Source organism: Ptychodera flava, chromosome 12 (genome assembly GCF_041260155.1).
Source record: "Ptychodera flava strain L36383 chromosome 12, AS_Pfla_20210202, whole genome shotgun sequence".
Lineage (NCBI taxonomy): Eukaryota > Metazoa > Hemichordata > Enteropneusta > Ptychoderidae > Ptychodera > Ptychodera flava.
Genome location: NC_091939.1, coordinates 77,056 through 101,781, shown reverse-complemented (window position 1 = coordinate 101,781; position 24,726 = coordinate 77,056). Strand labels below are relative to the sequence as shown.

General features: G+C 37.9%; 2 protein-coding genes across 2 annotated transcripts in view; one reads left to right on the top strand and one right to left on the bottom strand.

Annotated features, from left to right (window-relative positions):
* Positions 1 to 9,439, bottom strand: part of LOC139144631 (BAI1-associated protein 3-like) — a 52,082-nt gene extending 42,643 nt beyond the window's left edge. Inside the window, exon 1 of the mRNA XM_070715334.1 lies at positions 9,421 to 9,439. The gene's annotated coding sequence lies outside the window, so the exon portion shown is untranslated. The remainder of the gene's footprint in view (positions 1 to 9,420) is intronic.
* LOC139144632 (CMP-N-acetylneuraminate-poly-alpha-2,8-sialyltransferase-like) lies at positions 8,932 to 24,391 on the top strand. The gene is made up of 7 exons (XM_070715335.1): positions 8,932 to 9,196; positions 9,548 to 9,769; positions 11,534 to 11,675; positions 11,999 to 12,111; positions 12,473 to 12,559; positions 12,840 to 13,069; positions 23,973 to 24,391. The coding sequence occupies exons 1-7, from the start codon at positions 9,033 to 9,035 to the stop codon at positions 24,212 to 24,214; spliced, it is 1,200 nt and encodes a 399-aa protein (XP_070571436.1). The 5' UTR covers positions 8,932 to 9,032; the 3' UTR covers positions 24,215 to 24,391.
* Positions 24,392 to 24,726: the final 335 nt, after the last annotated feature.

The following is a 24,726-nucleotide window of genomic DNA, read 5'->3' as shown; positions in this document are numbered from 1 at the left end:
AACAAAGATTAATATTTGTGCAGGGATTCATCTTGATGAACAACTTAATTTATGGGTGATTCCTATATGGACACGAAAAAGTCACTAGCGTTTGTATTACTTTGGATGGCGCTAGAGGAAACTAGGGAAAACTCTCCGTCAAACTATGATTCCGTCAAACTATGATTCCGTCAAACTATGAATCTCTTAAACTATGAGTGTTTTTTATATTTGATGTCAACTTATTTTAAGCAACAACTCCCGCCGCACAAGGGTATACGCAAGATTTTTTGGTACAGTGCGCAACATACAGCACGAGCCGATAGGCGAATGCTATAAGATTATGGAACGAATCGTACCAAAATCGTCACTTTAAGACCCAAATGCAGAAACCGGACGTCTGAGAGATCGAACATCGGAAATTCAGCGCCCAAGACCGAGCAAAGTTGGGATTACGGCTGGGCCGTGCAGCTTGGGCTTCTATCGTGCGGCTCACGCTATGCCTAAAGCAAGGACGAGCCGTACGATCGACAGAAGCCCAAGCCCACGCCCAGCCCACCATGGCAACAATTATTGCACCTACTGGGCCGCGTCGGCCAATGCTGCATACACAATATCATATCATGATCATACTACGGTCAACATAGCAAATGCACGTAATTTTGGCAAAAGAAAATAGAGCGAATTTATGAAACTATCTGTATTATCCTTTAAGTTTTACATGTATCTCAATGCTGCCTGCAAAGAACATCACTTGCTTCCTGATCTTTGCAGCAAAGTCGCTCGTATTCGATGTGTACATCACTCAGAGTGTAGGAAGCAATTCTTTGTTGGGGGGGGGGGGGGCAAGCGTTAACTGTTTTCTGGCTATTTATTTACGATGAAAAATTACAATGAATACAATAAATAATTCGAATAGGTACAAATAAATCAATATAAAGTGTAAAATATGATAATTAAATCCCTATCACTATCTCCAATGTTTGGCTATTCTTTTAGTATTGCGTTTTTGTGTATTAACTGCAGCAGCCTGTTGAACTCCTCTCCGCATGGCATACCCATAGAAAAGCTACTAGTGTGCAAGCATCATTCTTATCAAAAATTGAACTTAGGTTTCGAAAAAATCCACATGTCAACTGGTACAATGCCCGTTATAGTAAAACTAGCTTTGTTGGAAAACAAAATACGGGAATGTTAATTTTTGGTGCTTTACTGCAGTAACATGTGTAATGTATCTGTCATACAATTCTGCCACCGACTTCCTCAGGTGAAGTTATCTTGTCATTTCGCCGTGTAGATGCAAATTACATGAGCGCCTACTCATCAATTCAGGAAGCACCGAAACTTAATATAAAACTGACATTTCCGCAATATTTGGATCAAATTAAGTTTGACTCGAAGAAAATCTGGTGATTTGTTGCATTTGTGAAAACCTGAAAATGCAAGTATAAGTATGATTTCACAGATTGCGTAAAAGTGGATCAGTGAGTGCAATTTTCAAAGCTGTCAACAATTTTCACCATTATTACTGTGATTAGCATTCATGTTATCTGGTTGCCGTCATGTTTTGCTCAATTGCAAAGGTTTTCCTTGTGAGGCCAATCAAAACAAAGTTCATGAGACGGATTTTCCCCTGTCTAGTATAATCCAACCCAGGCTCGGAAAGTAGTAGTAATTATTTCATATCAAAAATCGAAAATGTCTTTTGAAATTTTGTTCGGTGGGAATGAAAATGTACTTCGCGTTTGGCCTTAACTGAGACCAACGTAATTAAATTCCTGTTTTGCATCCCACGCGCGCGTGTTTTTGAAGTTTGCCTTGGAAAACATACTGTGTTTTGTTAGAAATGTTGTGTAATGTGCTAGGAAAATTACTATTTCTGCGTGTTCTATAACTGCTTACCATTCGAAAGTTTGAGGACGCAATACAGTTATATTAATCTCTATGGCGTCATTCATGATTGTTACAAAGTATCGTATTGGGATAATGCGCCCAAGGACGTGTTTATTATTTCAGCTTATAATGGTGCGAATTGTCTTAGTATAGTTACTGTTAAGTTACAAAACGGTGGACTTCAAGATGAGTGTATGGGATAACATCAGTGTGCTCTCCATTGGAAATCCAATTTCCATCCACCAACATTTGATATGTGCGGTTTCCCGGAACACATTCGAGTGACTGTATACTCAGGAACAACATAATCAGAGTCATCTTCAAGATCAGCGATTTCGCCTGCAGTTAAACACCGAGTTTGGGGACATATTTGAAGATGTTTCTGGTTCTGTTGTTGCATTAGTAGAATCCTACTTCGAAAATGCAGAAACGTTTCAGTGTGCCCGTACCGAACTGGAACACTTAGAAGAGGCCAAAAGCTCTGATTCCGAGTGATCATATTGATCGCTCACAAACCAAACGGCCCTTTTCAGGGCCACCACATCGATATCCTCCAAATTTAAGAGATCATCCGTTGAATAATATCTTACCTCTGACAGTTACAGAGAAAGCAGTGTTTGTTCATATGACTCCTAAATGCCGACCGGTACCCGCGTTTTCATACGGTGCGTTCACTGGCTTTCATGTAACAAACCTTGCTACTTTCTACGATCATCAATATATGCCTACCCGAATCACTCAACCACTCACAGACTGAAAAAAAAATGCTCTCGTGACGCCCGAGACCCTTAGCTTTCCAGCGATGCATGGTCAAGAGCCCATTGGCCTGTCATATCTCATATGAACGTAATCTAGTGGGTCTTTTGTGAACACTGAGCAACTACACTCTTGGAAAAAGTTTTCAGTCGCAAAATACGACTAAACTAAACCGTCACTCGCAATGTCATAAAATTTGGTCACCTAAGCGAAAATGGTCGCAACTTTGAGCCCTGATTTAATTTAATACATGAAATTATATTGGTCCGTCTGGTTTTATGTTAATATTTCTGATACTTTCTACTCCAGTACAGCAAATACAACTTTATCGTAACTTGGAGTTCTGTAATTTTTGCCCTACCGCACTCCCTGAGTGTGTTGAGCAATAAAGTTTTGTATTGTATTGTATTGTATTGTATTGTATTGTATTGTATTGTATTGTATTGTATTGTATTGTATTGTTATTATTGTTTATGTCAGGCTCACATTACTGACAGCCATGATACTGTAACCAGAGTTATTAAGAATATTTTCAAATGTATTAATAAAGGGAAGACAACAGCAAGATCAAAACAGTAGTGATTATTCTAGGTGTCATAGCTTTCAGAATATCACGAGCTTACGATCTTGGCGAGCTCGAGACGTTCAGTTCGATGACACCCTCTGTGACCCAAACTAAATACGTGGCGGCCGTCACCTCACCACCGGTCTCCGCCGGTGTCAACCCGTCAATCCCGATCCCGGTCGTCAATGTTTATGTCTTACGAACTTTAATGTTAGCAGTGACACATATCTCGCCCGTATATACCTCAAAATTTTGGCATTTGATGGAAACTCTGTTCTGTTGTCCGAGTCGTTGTTCGATAATACATCCATAGGCATAGCGCTGCACCTAGCTGACAACTGATGTCTTCGCTACAGCGCCACGCTGCAGGTTCGGCTATTCGGATCGGTAATTTACCGAATATTTATGAGATAAGGACATTTATCGTTGTTCGTCGGATGGTTAGATGTATTTGCCTTCTCTGTCGCTTTCCGAAGATCATACGGTACTTATTTATTCAGTTAAACTTACGTTAAGGTGTATAACTTTCGGGTTTTTATTGCCAGGTTCATCGTCCACGTTAAGCCCTCCGTATAAAACTATAGACTGGAGCGCTATATAGCCGCGACGGCACCTCAATTCTGTTCTTTTAAATAGCTTCGTACAAAAAAAGCTTTAGCGACTCGAAATTCATCGGATATAGCCTCCGTGTTTTCCTTCTGAAATATCACCCACCGCATCACCTTTTCCGGATAATATCATGAGAGCACGGCATCGATCGTGACAAATCGGCCTGTGCCTGAAAGCGGCACGGCGAAGTGCAAGAAAAAATGTTCCGGTTGATGACGTAGAACAGTGGTAATTCGGATTTTTTTATCCGTCCTGTTCTACATCACACACGGGTGTCGATTCGGACAAGTTCTTGTGATTCTCTAAAGAACTACAAAATAAAGAATTTCTTTATAACGCGTATTTAGCAACATTTCTACTGATTCGAATAGTCGTCATGTTTACTAATCGCTCATGGAAAGATTGACGAAGCACAGGCTGGCTTTTAGACGTGGCCATGCTACTATGATAATATTTTCATTCTGCTTACTATTGACTGTGTATTCGTCGACTTTTCAAAAGCCTTCGATATGTGAATAGACAAAGACTTTTGTATACCGGTATTATTTTGAATGGAGGAATAGGTGGCAATATGTTTAAGATGGTATGTGCCGCATATCAGGATCATGCATTAGTTCTCACTGTAATTTTACAGATTATTTTCAGTGTTCGTTTGGATTTCGACAGGTTTGCATACTAAGTCCCTTCCTATTGTCATTTTTAATAAAGGAACTGCCGAGCAAGCGTCATCATGACGGGCTACGTTGTGAATCCCGATTTAGTTTGAATTCTTTGTCTTTTTTGTTTGCAGATAATGCTGCACTTTTTAGACACAATAGTAGGATTACATCGACTGCTAAATGGTTTAAGCTCATACTGCGATGAGTAGAAATTAAACCATGTTTTAGGGTAAAAATAAGGATATTGTTTTTAAAGCGGCTTGTAAATTTCAAAATTGGAAAAACGGGTATTAAGAGGAAAACTGGTAGAAGTAGTTTCATACTAAAATGTTGATTTCATTGGTAGTTTACTTTCATGTCATCTCAAATGTTTTATGGCTACCAAGACTATAGCAAATCAGCCAAGTAAATCATTTTCCGATCTGTACATGGCCTGATATTTCGACACAATGCTTTTGGCGATTTTAGTATATGACGCCGAAATGTGCGGATTCAAAAAGTACAATTGCAAATTAAAATGGATGCAGCTCCTTACATGCCGTGTATTTCTAGGCTGTTCAAGTAAAGCAGCGAACTTAGCTGTTCTCGGAGACTGCGGCAGATATCCAACCTTTCTCCATACTGCCGAGCCTTTTATCGAATATTGGTTAACATTAATAGTGTTACACATGCCAAATGATAGTTACACCAGGAAGTGCAATGATATCCAGTAAATTGTCTGATGTCAGGGAAAAACTTTGGTATTTCTATTTGCGTATGATTTACGAAATGCTTGAGAACCAAGAAATAAAAGATTTAAATTTTTTTTTAAGTTTGTTCCCAATTTTCGGAGGATTTTATTTTCAGCTTGGCAAAACCAGATCTGACTATGAGATACGCTTGTCACATGTCTCACTTTTAAACATTATCTTTTGTTAAAATCTATATCCATATGCAAATGCTTGCACAGTACATCAGATATTCATCACATAATTTACAAATATATAGAATCTGACAGAAAATATAACCTTGGATTTCATTTCTTATTGACTTGTTAATTTTCTCACATATCGGAAAAAGGTATGTAGATCAATACTATAATAATTCTCAATTACAAATGAGTTTATTGAATTACTTTTACATGAAATGTAGAAACACTAGAACGTTTAGCTTTTTTCATGTTTCTTGCGCTAAACCTATGAAATAATGTAAATGAATTAGATACGTAATGCTCTTTATCTCTTGTTTATTATTTCTATCAGTAATGATGTCGTACCATGGACCGATGGCCTTGAAATACTAAAATGAACAGACCGTTAGAATCCGTTAATCAATTCCGAACTGTTTATATTTGTTACATCAGTCACATCAAAAACCATCGGATATGTTACCTTAAATGACCATCGTTAGAAAATCGGTACATAGTTTTATTACTATTAGACTTTTTTATCTTTTATTGTAAAATATCTTCACGACTGACGGAAAAAACCCAATGTACAACAAATCTGCTCTTTACATTAATTTATCAATTCTCTCAAAAGCATGCAGTACCAGTATGTCAACTTTTAAGTGCATCTCTTTAAGAAGATTGTATCTTACATTGAATTCGTTTTTGAAAACCACATCGATAGGTACATTTATATTTGCAATCCAAAATGTATGGATACTCCATTTTCCAACAATTATTAAAAAATTTACTGATTTTCTATGTACGTCAGTAATGGTACTTACATTTCACTCTTAGAAAATCATATTTGATGGTGATATTTCAATTTCTTTCCCTACATATCTTTTAATTACGTTTTTTGCTTTGGTCCAGCATCTTACAGCAATTGAACAATTTAAAAATCTATGTTCCAAGGAATCTATTTCTTGGCAAACTGAATACAGCATTGTATCTTTTATCTTCCAAAATACAAATATTTGTTACAAGGAAGTAGACGGTGCAAAAGCTTCCATTGGAACTCTCTTAGTTTAAGTTCATTTGTAATATCATACACATTTTTCCAAATAAGGTTGAGGAGTTACATTTAAATTGTAAAGCTGGTACATAGGAGGTTCAGTACGCTTTCGTATGAGAATGGAATACAGTTCTTACATGTCAATTTGTTCAGGCGAATTTTACTATCATTGGCAGAAACCTCAAAATTATCATCTGTAGAAACCATGGAGTAAAAACAACAATATTTCCTAGACCAGCCAAGTAAGAAGTGACGATCTGCATGGTCCACACTGTGATTCACATCATACCAAGCGTTCAAAACATTGACGTAGAAAACTGGTAAAGCAGGTACAATACTATTTGGGACAACACGCCATAGAGAGTGTTGTTGTTGTAAATTTGTGCTATTATCAAGATTAAAGTACGACCATGGTAAAGCTGTCCATTGCGTGTCTTTACTTTCCACTAATCTTTTCACCCAGATAGCCTGCAGTGACATTTTACATTGATATGTTTGGTACCTCCACATTTGTAACCTCTTTCAAGCACTTTGTTTGAAATTTTTCTTTTTCGTTTGACAAAGTTGTCAATAAGACTTGACTTTCTGACAGACATCTTCTGGTATACCAATTACAGAAGCAAGGTACATTATATTTGATACAGCAAGAGATTTGAAATAACGATACGCCCATAAATTGTAAGGTGGCGCCTTCCCCAAGAATTTAACAAATTTTCGAGTGATTTCACTTTTTCTTCCCAATTTAATTTCTTGCATAGTATATCATCATAACCAAAATACACACCGAGTGTTTTCACAGGGTTTGTAGTCCATTCAATGCCACCAACTTTCACATCCTTCTGTCTAAACTTGCCTAACAGAATCCCTGTCGTTTACTTCTTATTCAGCTTTAACCCGCTACAATGGAGGAAGTTTTCCATAACTGTAAAAACTGATTTGACAGAGGCAATATCTTGAACAAAAATAGTTGTGTCATCTGCTAATAATGAAATCTTTGCTTCATGTATTGTGTTGTTGCGACCAGATAACTCGAAACCTTTGATGATTTTGTCATGCCTAATTTTACATGCTAATATCTCGATCGCCAAAACAAATGACAGGGCTGACAATGAACACTCATATGTAACACCTCTTTCAAGATTAAAGTATTCAGAGCACCAACCTTTGAACAGAATACAGCTCTAATACAGCTCTGTGTTTTCACCCACTTACGAAAGGATTGTCCAAAATTCATGGCAAGTAAACCTTCATTATTATAATTTCAATTGAAGCTATCAAAAGCCTTTTCATAATCAACAAAAATTGTAGCACCATTCTTATTGTGTTTTTTCGAATAGTGAAAGATATCAGCAATCAGACTAATATTCTCGCCAATAAAACGTCCCTTTAGATAGCCTGTTTGATCTCTGTGAATTAAAGATGGAAGAACAAGTTTCAATCGATTGGACAGGGCTTTGGTAGCTATTTTATAGTCAGTGTTGAGAAGGGAAATAGGACACCAGTTATTAAAATCATCTTCTGAACCCTTTTTATAAAGGAGAGTCAGCACACCGTGCCTCGTTTCTGAGAGACTGACATGACACCACTTCTGTAGGCTTCGTTTAAAGAAGCGACTAACAAATCACAAATTTCATGCCAAAAACAACGGTAAAATTCAACAGTTAAACCACCTGAGCCTGGAGATTTGTTTACTGCCATGCTATTGTTGGCTACAAGACATTCATTTTCTGATAATTCTCCCTCACAAATACTATTCTGTTCGTCAGAGAGTTGGGGAATGTGCGTTTCACCAAGAAAATCCCTTATTGAAACCTCTTTATCTTTAGCCTTATATAAGTCACTGTAAAACTGCTTCTGACCCCCTAAAATTTCTTCTGTATCAAACACGCGCGTACCATACTTTTGCAAAGTGATTTCATCTCTTTCTTCGTTGCGTGGTTTTTTTTTTCTAAACTTAAAAAATACTTTGTACCTCTCTCGCCTTTTTTCCACCCAACTTGCTTTAGAGCGAATTTGTGCACCTTTGGCCAGCATGGAGTACAAATCTTCCAGACGTTTTTTAATTGTACTGTAAACCTCAATATTGATATCTGATGGTTCACAAATCATACGTTTTTCTGCCGAACACAACTGATTTTCTAATTCCAGTATAGTACGATTACTAGTAGACTTAATTTCGCGAAGTGTAAGTAGATACGTGGATTATCCACCAACCTCTATAGTCTAAGTAGATACGTGGATTATCAACCAACCTATATAGTCTGAGTAGGAGTACGATAAAAGCAGGGACTATCCATGAACTTCGATGGGATTAGTAACCACAGGCTTCGATACTTGTTGTCAAAACAGACACGGCAAATATGACGGAATATGATAGTTAAACATTAAACGTAGAATGCAATGATAAGAATATATAATAAAACACAAGTTAGTGCTCAGTGTGTCAAATGTAAGTTTTTTTGAATTATTGGTTCACGTCAAGACCATATCGATAGAATACAGCGCCCTCAGTCACTTGACATGTTACAGTTGTAGCACCAACAAAAGCTAAAGCCTGCACACGCAGCGATCAGACAAATGTGTCATTCGATGTAAACAGATCTAAGAACTTTATCGTAAAGCCCAGCAAGAATGCCGAAAATTGGGATTGCTCTATTACTCAGGAGAAAGAAAAGTTTCATGTCGATAAGTGTGGGTTTGGCTATCGTTATCATCACATTCTCGTCGCTTAATTTGGACACTGTCGGTAGTGCCCGACCAGCAAAAGACTGTCGCACTGCTGGGGTTCAATCGCGGTAAGTGGGACAAAATATTGAACGTCAAAATCGAAGTTTCGCTTCGTCAAAATGCCGCTGTAAAGAGTAAGGCTGACAGCGAAATCTTCAAATTGGCAACTCGCCTTCTTTGCCTTCTCAATGACATTTGAATTATAATAACAAATTCCGGAGCCGGAGAGAAGCACATACAATTCGATTCTACTTAATATTTTGTATGTGCCATGGAGGTACAGACTACCTACCTATACATGTGGATTCTGCTTCATTCAGAGCAACAGATCGCAGGTTGCAATTGTACACGCTCCAGCAATTGCCTTTGTCTATTTGACTATTTTCAACTATTTAGTTTTCTGCTCTGTCTCTCTACAGTGAACACAAAGGGACAATCGGCTGTGAACCATTTCCACTGATCACGGGATCTGACTGGGGCAAACATAGTCCTGTGGTCGATCGCGTATTCCCTTCTATCAATCAATCGGTATTTATAAACCAAAACATCACTGGCAAAGATGAAGCGGAAGTAATTAAAAGTGTTGTTAAGGTATTATCAATGCCATGGACGCAAAACAACACTAACAGAGATCGCATAAGGTAAACGACATGTTCATAATGAACATCTGAACAACATTTGCTTTCGACTTAAAAGTGCCAAACTCAACGACAGGGTCTTCTACATTGTCAAATCGCTCAGAATTACAAAATTTGGCACTTATTTGGAACGTCATAATTGTGGATTTTATGATTGCCGGTGTTGAAAGGTTTCAGGACGGTCACGCCACAAAAATCGTGGTTTTAGGCGTATGTATCAGGTTACATAACAACACACTCTAAGATTTACAAACAGAATGGCGCAGTAATTAACACATCGCCTACGGCTTCACTACAGTATGAGAAAGCTACAGTCAGGGTGTGAAAGGCATGAATAAAGGATGCAAATACGTGCTTTCAAAAACTATTCTCCTTCACACCGCATAACAAACTACACCTTATTCACCTCCGTCAGGATGATAACACTATGAGAGAGGAAGCTGGAGTCTCACTTCAATAATGTGTGTTATCTCCATTCTCCGATAACTATGGAGCTACTATCTCCACACACGAATTGAGTATGAAGTCCTTCGTATGTAGTTGTAACTTAACTTCTCTATTTGGAGGTGAACCATTAATAGGGGAGTGGAAGTTAATTAAGGGAAATATTTGCCTCTGTAGTACAGCGTAAAAAGATTGTTCCTGGGAAGGCTACCAATATGATGCAATCTATTCGATCAACTTTGACTGACTTTAATAGTCTCAGAAGCTGCAGTTAACGGTGCTACTTGTTACAGAGTATATGTGTGCATGCCATGATGTGTGTATCTTCATGCCACTGTGAAAATCCGGGACAGCCTTTCTCAATCCCTGGTTCTCGCTTAATTCTTGTTCACATTGAATGCAAAAACACGGAGGTACTAATTCCGTAGTAAAACACATCGCCAGTCCTTTACTTTTTTCATATTCAAATCAGTGGTATAACCAAACCTTATGACGTCATGAGTATTTGTTCTTATACGTGGTTAAAGGTTACGTTATAAATTATGCGATGATGAATTAACACGATTGGAACTAATTTGGGACAGATAATTGGATGCTGAAGTATTTACAAATGTAAGCCAATCGTCTTTTCTTTTTAAGTTACACACTAACTTGTTTTTATGAGTAATTTGTAATATTGAAGCATTCAGCTATATGGCACCTAACATTTTTGATATGAAGATCCAATTATCCCAATTAGTTCCAATCGTGTTTGTCTGTTCCACAAACACTTTCGACACCACAGTGACGATAAATTTAGTATCTTTTTAAAATCTTTTTTTTTCTTTCACAGAAAAATTGCTGTGGTCACATTTATTGGTTCCTTAGTTACGCTTATGTCCACGATAAATTGTCGTTTTCATGCAATACTCCCATTACGATATCGAATATTGGGTCTCAGTGCTCGTATTTTTCCAATATATGGAAAGGGCTAACGTTAGATTTCACCTTCCTCAAGGAAAAGTCTCTCTTATACTCGATTAAATTGGAAGGTTTCATTTTCTAACAGTTAAATGGCCACAAAATGTACCGCACAAGATGTAGTTCGTAAAGTAATAGCGATAGCTACCTTGCGACAACGGAACACATAGCGTTAAAGATCGTCCCATATATCAATCCCTGTTCGGAATATCGACACTTCAGCATAAGTTAGGAAAGGCCGAAAACGTAAGTGTGAATGTAAGCGTGAAAATTAGAATAGGAAATTCAATTATTGTCGAAATACCTATACAAGTGACGTGGTTATGGATCTGGTGTTCGGTCGTTATTGCTCTTTCCCCCTAGACAGCAGCTGAGGGTGTTTACAGACACGGAGAAGATGTTTGTTCTCACGAAGAAGAATGTTCGAGTAAGCCAAAAAGTACACGCATCAATATCGAAGGTGCAGTTTCAAATAAAACCTGGCATATATCAACTTCTACCAGAAGTAAGAATACTATATTTAAGTATCATATGACTGATTTTAAAAGAATCAATTGAAGTTGCGTCGTTTGCGAATGGGTCTACGCATTTGTAACAAGAACATTGATCGTGCACAATTCTGTGTCGAGTTTCAGATGACAGTAATCAATTGACCTATACCTGTACCAAAGGTGTGTTAAATTATATTCGTCGAATGAAATGTTGTTCCATGATGTCGTCCTATGCAGCTCTGAGATATCTTTTAGAAAGAACAGTGACGCTTTACGGTTTTTATGTCACGGTTCCTTATAATGTATATTGAATGACTTTATTGGTTTTGTTCAACAGGCTCAAATCTTGGTGGACAAGACGTACAAAAAATGCAGCGTGGTTGGAAACAGTGGTATCCTATTGAAAAGTGGCTGTGGACGCCAAATTGACTCCGATGATGTTGTCATAAGGTTGTATAAGTCGATCGAGTTTTGGGATCAATAAACTACAATCCCACCTCAATGTCTGATTCAACTTGAGAATGAAACGATTCTGTGTGAGCTTTCTTAATTATATTGCAACTTTCATATAGTTAATCATTTTGAAAAGAATGCGAAAATGAAAACTACATAATTACCTGTTTGTTGGTCGCTCTTTCTCTATTGTGACCATGCGATTTTTCATAATATTGTTCATTTCCGCAATCACCTAAGTTTTTTTGACAATATCCGAAGTAAATAATTAAACAGGCATAGAGTGTTAAACATCCCTCTGGTGGTATAATGATTAATTGTTGGATTTATGTGGTTATCTCGATTTGATTTGTTGTAGGTTCAATATTCCCACCTTAGGACCGTTTTCCAGGGACGTCGGGAATAAAACAACATTGTCGACATTTAACAAATCTCAGTTTGAAAGGTACAGTTTAGCCTGAAAATATTCCTAATTAACCAGTCTTTGTTAGTCGCATTGAGAAAGATATTCAATTTATCAATTTTTATCAGTCTGTTCACAGTGATGTCTAATGTGGCAATTTTATGTTGTCTCCAAGAAAAAATAGCGTACTTAACAGCAAGGTGGTTGGCCTTATCTGCCTTTTGTTCAACAGTTCTGTATCAACCTGAATCACGTCTACTACTGAAAATAATAACCATGGCATTTTTACCCATACTCAACGACTTTTATCGACTTTCAACAGTTACAATAATTTGAGGTCAAGCGAGGATCGTGCTGAATTCATCTACAAGTTGAAAAGTTATGATAACTTGGCAACTCTTCTTCATTCTACCACATCCCAAATAACGGAGACAATCCTTTCAGCACAATTATTAAGAGGAAAGAAGAATCTGTATTTCATACATCCTCACCACTTCACCGCCATACGACATTACTGGGAAAGTCATAACTTGAATAAAAGACCAACTTCTGGTAAGAAAACGCAGAGTGATTAAATCGGCTAAAGTGACCGTCGACCAAAGTAATATAAAATATTTGGATAACTGACACGGTTCCAATCTCTTACGCCAGGTTTCTACCATTTTGAACATTGTGTGAGTAGAATTGAAATTTTATGTGCTACAAGGCTCTTATTCATTTCACGAAATGATCTGATGTCCAAGCGAATACTATCATTTTCAGAACTCTTGTAACAACGTAACATAGACATTAAAATTTAAGAAAAATATACGTTTTACCGACAAGAAAAGATGTTACAGGGACTTGGCCTGTGACAATGCCCTCTTATCAAGTTAAGGTGTGCTCGCCACAGAAACTTTTATCGTCATTATTATCAAAATGCCATCTTAAAATCTTAAGTCTTAGAAAAAGAAAAAAATTATATCAACAGAGGCCAATTTTTCCCCGAAGCTGTAGACATTGTGACAGTTTAGGTATACAAAGAGTTAGGTCGATGTCCGATAAATTTCAACTCCGCAAATAAGTTCCGATGTACTGCACACAAGGTCCAATAGGGTTACATGAGGGCAACAGCAATGTTATAGTGCAGTGGTCGTCGCGCTGCGCATGCTCGTGAGGGCCCTCGGTTCAAAACCTATCCGAGAACTCCGCACTAAGTTACGGGTTGATTACAATGTTTGTGATATTCCCGCTTTTTATCATGACGGCCGATCTATCATAAGCATACCAACTTACCCCGGTCAATTAATCTATGTTAAATATCTGCTGAATATTGAACAGGAAGTACACGCTGTAATAAATCACATTTGATCATGATTTTCTTGAATTGATACGCGTGTTAATGTGATGCTTACACACTATCAAATGACGGGTTCTTGTCCATGACATCGCTAGCAAAGACGAGAGGTCCAAAAGGAGTCCAGTCGACAATAACGCCAGCTACAGAAATTGGTAGCTCGCAGAGCGATGCCCGCCACAAGGAGAATCTGTTCCTCGGTCTGCGTGAACATCGGTGTCAAGAGAACCGGGTATATGCATATGGCGGGCCCTACTCGGCTGTGGAGAATCCGACTCCACTACGGAATTTGCCCCCGCGGGGGTGTGGTACAAACGAGAATTCCGTGTACAGGTATAAGTATCAAGTCAAACGAAGGACCTTTCATATGTCTTTTTGTGAGGTTATCTCATTTGAACGAGGATTCAGTCCTGCGGCAATCAGGAGGTATAATAACAAAGTTTGCGTAGCACCTGTGTTCCCGGCGTTATACGGCCTCCCACCACAGCCGTGCTGACTCTTATAGGTAAATCCGGCGGAAGCGGTCCCGATCTGGACCACGCACGAAGAAGTACCTTTTCTAACTATATTCGGCCGAAATCAACTCGATTCCGCTCTGTGCCTACCCGAATAACTCAATCGCTCACAGACTGCAAAAAAATTTAACATGATTGGAACTAATTTGAAATAATTGGATTTTCATATTCTTCAAATTTCTCAAAAGTGTTAGACGCCCTATAGCTGAATGTTGCAATATTACAAATTACTCCTAAAAGCAAGTGTATCGGTTTAAAAGAAAAGTAGATGAGCTTACATTTGCAGATTAAACAGACATTACTTCACCATCCAATTATCCCAAATTAGTTCCAATCGTGTTTTTGCTCTCTTGACGTCCCGAACCGTTAGTTTACCAGCGATATACGGTCAAGGGTCCTGTGGCCGGCCACTGGTCCCTTGACCCGTTTTGTCTATTTTTTCCTGCCATTTGATATTTCTTGCCATGTATTACTGGAATATGTTAGCAATGGTGATCAACGTGGTCGTGGGTCAAGTTTGTCGCATGGCCAGTACGTTGTGGGACCGGATTCTCATATCCGTGTACGTCAACGCGGTGACCCGTCTCGCGTATCGATGCACGTTTTTGTGGAGGGACCGTGATCGATGCAACAACATCTCCCGTGTCCTGCTCTGGCTTGCCGATCCTGATCTTCAGTATATTTTTGTGAGGCATTGTGCTTGTTGCTCGCCTAAATATAAATACTATGTCGATCATTTTAGTGATGTTTTATTGCTGTACTGTACATGGTATTTTGTACAACCAACGTGACCGCGCGCGATCAAATCCCGTTTGTTCACTGTGACTGCGTGCAGCAAACTCAGCAACATAATGTGCCGAGTGTACTGTCTCAATGTTCGTAGCTTTAAATGAGTACATAAATAGAAATACAGCACTGAAGTTCGTTTCCGATCTTAACATTTTACTGGTGCATGATCTTTAGTCTTACAGAGGAGTTAATAAAGTGAGGGACTGCTTCCATCTCTTTCCAACTGAAGTTGAGAAGACTTATGTTTATAAAAAATTATGTTTATCAACAAAAAAGTCACGCATGCGCAGCGCGACGACCAATTGACTTTAAAGCTTTGCATGTTTCACCTAAATGAAATCGAAAAATTTAGTTTACCAGTGACAATTTCCTTCCTTGCCGCGTTCACCTTGAAAATGGTATAAACACTCGGTAATAAACTTGGCAAATGAAAGCACAACGTTGGCTTGATGTTGTTACGTGCAGAGAAAACGAACAAAAGGGTGAACTCAGCAGTTAACGTTTAAACAGAATTTATTACAAAATAAAACTAATTGCTAAGTCAGGGATAGAGTACAAGCTTTAAAGTGTACAGACTACTTATCTCAGCTGGGACGGCAAAGCTCCAGTCTCAGAGTTGTAACAGTCAGTCGGATGAATGAACAGTCCTTTGGCTTGCAGGCTTGAAGCTGCACAAAGTCCACAGTATAAATCCAGCGTTGACAGTGAAGGTCTTGAAAAGTCTTGAGAATGACTACTGCTGGAGTTTAGTAACACACAAGAGACACGATCCCAAAAGTCTGACTGGAAGCTGTGCACGTCCCTTTTATAAAGGCATATAAGAACAATCTAGAACTTTTATTGACATGCTAATTACTGTTCTAAAATTATCTCCCTTACACAACTAATCAACTTTCCAGAACATTCCAAACATGACTAATTGAATTCAAGGTTGTGAGGTCATCAAGGGCAGTGACCTTGAGAATGTTCTAGACTAATTGAACTCAGGTCATGATGAGTGTGGGGAAATGACCTACATAACACACCCCCTCTTCAAAAAAAGAAAATTTTCAAAGAAAATCTTTCTTTTACAAATGTAATCTTGAAAAGGATTTAAGTACTCAAATTTTGTTTTACTCTAAAGTAAAATTTTCTTGAAAGTGAACAACAATAAAATTTCTTGAAAGTGAACAACAATAATTTCTAAATACGAGAGAGACAGTCTGCAATTAAATTGTCTCTGCCTTTGATATGTCTAATGTCAAGATTAAACTCCTGTAACATTAAACTCCATCTTAGCAATCTCTGATTTTGCCTTTAAATTTCTGCAGAAAAACAAGAGGGTTGTGATCAATATAAACCACTATTGGCTGATTTGAAGAAGTAACATAAACTTCAAAATGCTGTAAAGCTAATATCAAAGATAAACACTCTTTTTCGATTGTAGAGTAGTTTCTCTGGGATTTGTTAAATTTGTGTGAAAAGTAGCAAACAGGATGTCCCATGACTATCTTCTTGCAATTTGTTGTTGGAAAACTTGAAATGGCACTGAATTTGGCATAAAGTATGCACGGCAAAGTCCGGTTATTTTTACTGAGTTCGATAAAGTCATTGTTCGGCAAATACTTGGCTTCCTCCTGGAGATATTCCGCTTTCGCAGGATTCAGTCCGTCTGGATGTTGTTCCCTGGATTACTGTCGCAGACATCTTCGTTGTGGTAGATGATGTTTGTCCTCGTTGGAACATCTTGGAACAAATGTTCATGGATTGGTTCTTTCAGCTGTTGTTGGTGTTCTGGCTGGAGGTGTGCCAACTTTGTAGACTCCAGCTTCTCCAGGATTCCTGAGTTCTGAAGCTTGACCGAGCCCAGCTTTGAGTTTAGAGTATTTTCACTCAAGTCAGTTTCAGTATCACTATCTTCATAATGGCTTGAACTGACTGCACTGACAGGCTGAGTTATAGTAGGATTATCCCTATCCAAATATGGCTTAAGCATATTTATGTGACATAGCTGTTTTTGTTTTCGCCTGTCAGGTGTTATTATGATGTAATTTAAATCACTCAATTTCTTATCAATTAGGTATGGCCCAAAGTAACGAGCATGGAGTGGTTTGCCAGGAATTGGAAGTAGAACAAGAACTTTTTGACCTGGTTCAAACTTCCGTTTTGAGGTGTTTTATCATATTTGGTTTTCATTGACTGCTGAGATGACTCAAGATTTTCTCTGGCTAATTCACATGCTTTAGAGAGCTTTGTACGAAAATCTGAGACATATTGCAAAATATTCAGACAATCATCATCGTCTGATAGGAATTCTCTTTAACGAGCTTAAGTGGGCCACGGACTGTGTGTCCAAATACAAGCTCAAATGGACTAAAACCAAGAGACTCTTGAATTGACTCTCTAACAGCAAAGAGCAAAAAATGAATTCCTTCATCCCACTGCTTCTCTGTGTCAAAACAGTAGGTCCTAATCATGTTTTCAAAGTTTGATGAAATCGCTCAAGAGCACCCTGGCTTTCTGGATGATAGGCGGATGACCTATACTGTTTAATGCCTAGCTGATCCATTACTTGTTGAAAATTCCAGACATAAAGTTGGAGCCTTGATCGGACTGGACACATTTAGGGAGGCCAAATAAAGTGAAAAATTTGACTAAAGCTCTCACTATAGTCTTTGTCTTTATATTTCTCAGTGGTATGGCTTCTGGGAACCGAGTTGATGTACACATTATTGTCAGCATGTACTCATTTCCTGATCTTGTTTTTGGTAGGGGCCCACACAGTCTATTAGTATCCTACTAAATGGTTCTTGAAATGCAGGAATTGGCTGTAAAGGGCCTTTGGAATAGTCTGATTTGGCTTTCCTACCATTTGACATGTGTGACAAGTTTTACAGAAATGTGCTACATCCTGCCTGAGATTAGGCCAATAAAAGTGACTGAGAATTTTATGATAAGTTTTCCTGACTCCTAAGTGACCAGCCCAGGGCGTTTCATGGGCCAGGCGCAATATTTCAGCACGGTAGGGCTTTGGAACCACAATTTGATGTTTATAGCCCAATCGTCATCAACCAAAACATCTGGAGGTCTCCATTACGCATGAGAATACCAGACTTTGTATAATAGGAAACAGAGCTATCTGAAGTTTACCTTCATCATCTACCCTGTCAAACAAAGACAAAATATCTGGGTCTTTGTGTTGTTCTGCAATGAGATTTGATCTAGAAAATGTCTGACTTGGTCAGCAGAAGTTTTACTGGAAGTTTCAAATCCACGAGGGATAACGGAATGATCCGTGTCAAACACCTGACTGAGAAAGGTGTCATTTAAGTCAACATCTGTGACATTATTTTTGAGAGTATTTTGATTCTCGGAAGTTTTCTTTGACATGGCTCGAGTAATGGCACATGAAGGAAATAAATCGGGTATCTCTTGTTCAATTGGCTCTGGATTCTGATCTAAACTAGGATTATCAGTCACAAGTGGATTAGTAATGACCTTGTCCCCAGCAAGGTCGTTTCCAAGAAGAAGGTGAATCCTTCAAAAGGCAAAAAAGGCCTAATACCTAAAGTCACAGGTCCAGAAACAAAGTCCGAAGACAAATAGACATTATGGAGAGGAACAGGAATGTAGTCATTACAATCTACCCCCTTAATAAGAACTTTAGAACCTGAAAATGACTTTTCAGAAAACGGCAGGGTATCTGCCAACAAAAGAGACTGGGAAGCCCGGTATCTCTTAGAATTTTGACAGGGGTAGCTGAAGAAAAATCACTAGAAAGTGATATAAAACCATTATGAATAAATGGTTCGAAAATACCCATAATGCTATCTTGAGAAGAATTGACCTTGACCTCATTAATTGGGGATAAGAGGGGTTTAACCTCAGAAAATGTGTTGCACACATTATTAGACTCTAATTGAGTTGATGAAGAAATAAAGCCGGTGGGCTTAGATCCACTTTGACCACTTTGACCTTCACGTTTTCTTTTCAATTTGAAACACTCTGACATTAAATGGCCGTCTTTCTTACAATAATTACAAGAAAGTGTACCGAACTGTTTGTCAGAAGGAGATTGAGACTTGGGATCTGATGATGTGGGAGTGTTACTTGAATTTTGTGAACTGTTGTCATTTGATTTCCTACTCTCCTTTGAGAAATTCTGGATGAAAAGGAGGAGTTAAATTTACCTGCATTGTTTCTGTATGAAAAGGACTGGGATGGTTTGCTGAGAAATGAAGATTGTGGGTCAATGAATAATCATCGGCCAAACGTGCAGCAACCTCCAATGTATCTGCCTTTTGTTCATTGATAAACGTCTTGATGTCACTCCGAATGCACCTTTAAATTCTTCAATCAAAACAAGCTGTCGTAATTTGTCATAATTCTGACTGACCTTTTCCGAAGAACACCAACGATCAAACAGTTGTTCTTTTGTTCGAGCAAATTCAACATAAGTTTGATCCTTCACCTTCTCACAATCCCTAAATTTCTGACGATAAGCTTCAGGCACCAACTCATAGCCCTTGAGAATTAATTCCTTCACAGAATCATAATTTGAAGCCTGCTCTACTGACAACTGAATGTAAATTTCTCTGGCTTTACCCACCAAAGCACTCTGCAAAAGCATAGACCAGGACTCCTTAGGCCAATTCAGACTCTGAGCAATTTTCTCAAAATGAAGGAAATATTATCGACATCCTTTTCTTGGAAAGGGGGAACTAACCTGAAATGCTTAGTGATGTCAAACTTGTCTGAAGGGAAGAATTTTCCTGACTGTCCAAGCTCTAAACGTCTCATTTCTAACTGTAGTCGATGTTCTTCCAATTCTCTCTCCTTTTCTCTCTGTCTTTCTTCCATTTGTAATTCTTTGTCTTTCATTTGTAATTTTTCCTTTTCTAATTCCAATTTCTTAAGCTCCAAATCTGCCTGTATTTCTAATTCTAATTTTTGAGTTCGAAGGAAGACTCAGGCTCATAATCTTTTAAGGCAGACTCTTCAAAATGGCCAGAATTAACTAAATGTTTTGCAATCTTGAACTGAATTTCTCGCTTGCGCATAGATCTTTTGACATCTACTTTAAGGAAATTTGCCAGTGCTATGAGGTTGTCTTTTCTGAGGGAATTAAATGTGTCCTGATCAAGGTCATCCATAAATTCGTCTGGCTTGAATTCCGCCATGATTGAATTTCGCTGAGTTCACAGTATACAGTAGTTTTGAAAGGCTGGCAAAATGTTGTCAAACGGCTCAAAATATTCGTCTCCCGGACGAGCCCCCAATTGTTACGTGCAGAGAAAACGAACAAAAGGGTGAACTCAGCAGTTAACGTTTAAACAGAATTTATTACAAAAATAAAACTAATTGCTAAGTCAGGGATAGAGTACAAGCTTTAAAAGTGTACAGACTACTTATCTCAGCTGGGACGGCAAAGCTCCAGTCTCAGAGTTGTAACAGTCAGTCGGATGGAATGAACAGTCCTTTGGCTTGCAGGCTTGAAGCTGCACAAAGTCCACAGTATAAATCCAGCGTTGACAGTGAAGGTCTTGAAAAGTCTTGAGAATGACTACTGCTGGAGTTTAGTAACACACAAGAGACACGATCCCCAAAAGTCTGACTGGAAGCTGTGCACGTCCCTTTTATAAAGGCATATAAGAACAATCTAGAACTTTTATTGACATGCTAATTACTGTTCTAAAATTATCTCCTTACACAACTAATCAACTTTCCAGAACATTCAAACATGACTAATTGAATTCAAGGTTGTGAGGTCATCAAGGGCAGTGACCTTGAGAATGTTCTAGACTAATTGAACTCAGGTCATGATGAGTGTGGGGGAAATGACCTACATAACAATGTGATGAAAGCGAGTTAAAGCTAAACATCTGAGTTTCTGGTGATTCATTCTCTGAATATATGAATACATTTATTTACTCCCGAAATGGAAATTTGTGGTGAGATAGGCCAATATATAGAGCTCAACTCAGGAAATAAGCTCTTTCTAACGAAAAATATTCAAACATTGGTCTGTGAGAAATTTACTAACTTTTGTGGCCAATGGCTAATTGCAAAATCTTCAGCAACTTCTAATTAGTGTATTCAAAATAAAGTACTAAGGTCCATATCTACAACACCTCTCAACGATCAGTGAGAAGTAAGGTGGTGTCAGATCGGCAGGCTGATGTGTAGTGAGAAATGTACAAAGTCACAGAGGGCAGAAATCATACTGAAAGATAGCCAAAAGATGTTGTAGATAAGTACCATTGTCGTAGAGCGAATTAAAAGTCATACTATAATTGTACAGTATTGCCAATATGATTTAGTCAGAACAGAGTATGTGTAACATTGTGGTGAAAACATTAGCAGCAGATCTTGTTAAGGTGAAGTACTACGAATTACGTCAAAATTAAGTTGTGGTGTCATTTTCTTGAAACTTTGCACAAATATTTTTGGAAGTTGTGCAAGTGCAAAAATGAAATAAAAAATGGGGGTCACCATGCTCGTTTCCATGGAAACGGACGTTAAAATGGCGTCGTTAGAAATAAATAAAAATGATATAATTCACTTAAACTAAAGAAAGCAATTGTAAAACGCTTAGCAAACGAGTTAATTTTAATAAATACCAAGACTTAAGATCCATATCTATCGAATGTATAGTTTTCATGATGTTTGTGAAGAAATTTTAACATAAGTATCGATTACAAAATGACGATATCGAAATTATATCACTACATAATTTTCGAACTTTCTTCCTGTCGCTTTGAATGGTGTCATTTTGACCAAACTTGGCGAATAAACTCCTGACATAATACCATTTAGTTTACACTTTTAATAAAAGGGTGTCACCACGCTACTTTTTACAATATCTCCAGGTGAATGGATAATTTGCGCCACATAAATGGGAGAGAAATGTTAATTTTTCGCTCATATTGAATAAAAACCAGCTTCCTAGGGGGTCAAAATATGACAAGGTTATAGGTCACATGTATTTCTAAGACACTGGGTCAAAAAATTAGGTAAAAGCGCAATTTCAACAATGACAGGTGATGTTAAATATATGCGCTACAAAATAACCCATTTGCGGCAGGCTGGAGTTAAATCTGCGCAGAAACGTTCTAAAGCATGTGCGCGTCCGAATTCGTCGCCCTTTACCTTAAGTGCCACTCACTGTTATAGAAATAAATTTCATCTGAATATAAATTAGTTTTAGTGAAACGTTGTAGATGTGGATGATTATTTGTTATTAGGATCAGTTTGAAACGCCATATTTTCTACCCTGGGTTGATAGCTCTGCTGGTGGACAGAATTGTCCCTGATGCTGTCTTTCGCCCAGTTTAAGCGATGTATTCATTGTTTCGCTTCGATTAAGTTTGTATGTGATGTGTGATAGTGATTGTACGGGCGTGAGTGCTTCATGAACTCTACAGCGTGTGGAGGGGTCGCAGTCAGAACCAGATATGAACTGAAAATGCTCACGTGTTTCATTATATATTGCAAGTGTGTGTAAATTTAAACTTTTGCCTTGCAACTACATTAAACATGTCATGATCAACATCATGAACAACATTCACCACAGATTAATTCTAAAGGTCATCAAGTATGTTTACAAATATATAATTTTTTAGCTGAAATAAAAATAGTAAATTTCTCTGACTGCTGTGATTGTATCACCACTTTATATAGCAGGTGTAATTGCCTTTTGTCAAGTTTTTCAGCTGTGTACGCCAAACTGTCAAAGCTCAATAGATACAAAAATTATACAATAGCTGACATGAAAATGCGAAATAACTTTCAATATTGTTTTAACCTGGTATCATCAATGTACATAGCATGTTTGCCAAATTTGATCAAATAAATCCTGGTATAAGCTTATATCCCTAATTAGGAAAGTTATTTAATATGCAAATTAAGAATTGGCTGAAGTAAAAATGTGTAATGATTTTCAGTAATGTTGTATCATAGTACCTTCAATATATGTAGCAAGTTTCGTCAACTTTATTCTTGTCAATTCAGATATTTCCCTAATTAGGAAATTCATTAAATATGCAAATTAGGAATTGCTAAAGTAAAAATGCTTAATGACCTTCAATAATGTTAAGTCATAGTATCTTCCATTTACATGCCAAGTTTCGTCTATTGTGATCGTCAATTCAGATATATCCCTAATAAGGAAAGTTCATTAATATGCAAATTAGCAATTATCTTTCATGTCATCCCTTAATACCTTTCACGGCTGATATATCTTGTTGTGATCATCATGTGTAACAAATCTCATCAAATTGTGTGCTGTCGTTCTCAATGTATGTCCGTTTTTTCTAAAACCATTGATTATGCAAATGAGCAAAAAGTAAGCAGGCCACACCCACCAAAAACTAATCAGTTCTTGCTATTTGCAAACTGAATCTATGTATTAGATTTGTTTTTGATCTGATGAGCCGTTTTTCAGATATCGGGCCCACAGACAGAGAGACAGACACACACACACACACAGAAACACAGACAAACAGACATCGCTGCGACATAAGCTCACGTGTGTGAACACGTGAGCTAAAACTGTAACAACTTAGTTCGGTTATTGAAACATTTTAGAGATTGGGGATTTGGCCAAGCCGTTTGTCTGTGGCTTCTCCGTTAGGTGACTGGGTGCCGTACGTTGTGAGTTCGAATCCGATTGAAACCACCACCTAGGTTTACGACTAAGAAAGCTTTAGAAAAAAATCGTCCTCCAGCAACGACAGAAATAAAAGACTTTGATCGAATATTGATAAGCATACAATGAATCACTAATTTTTTTTTCACAGTCTGGTGTTCATCTTTTGTTCTCTGGTCTTGTTTACAGGTATGTATCTTACAACAGTAGCTTTGGTAATCTGTGACCAAGTGCACGTGTATGGTTTCTGGCCGTTTGCAACGGATCCTCGAGGTGAAAGAGTGCAGTATCATTATCATGACAACGTCCAGGCCAATTCTCAAGTTCACGGTTTTATGAATGAGTTCAAAGCTCTCCTGGATTTGCATAAACGAGGAGTTATAAAACTCAATGCAAATTCATGTGAAGAATCTGTAAAAACGGTAACATGAAAACTAACTTGTAAACCTATGATTTCGTTCAATGTTTCAAATTGAAACCGGCTCGCAACAAAAACTAAAGTGCATTAAAATTAATCATATGAGACAGTCTTGCAGGACCCGACAATATTGGTAGCTCATTTACAAAAACACAGTGTTACAGTTTTAGTTTATTAAGAAAATAAGGTTGTTTCTTCAAGAAACGAGAAAGTGTTCTTTTCGTAGACTTGAACTTGGAAAATGAGAGGAAACTCTTGCAATTGTCTTGGCATTTACTTTCACCTTTCATGTTGTTACCCGTAATCTAAGTCAATCGGATTTGATTCAATTTTAAGTCATAGCATGGAACCAATAAAATTTCCGAGTGTACGAGTACTTTCTACTCAATCAGTATAAATAAAGAACTCATCCGTCGTCGTCATCGTCTTATTCTTCTTCTTCTTCCGCCATATTGGATAGACGTACAGAAGAAGGGCTCCTACTTGTTTTGATTTTCTACCAGTGAGAAGTGCCATCCTTCGTCA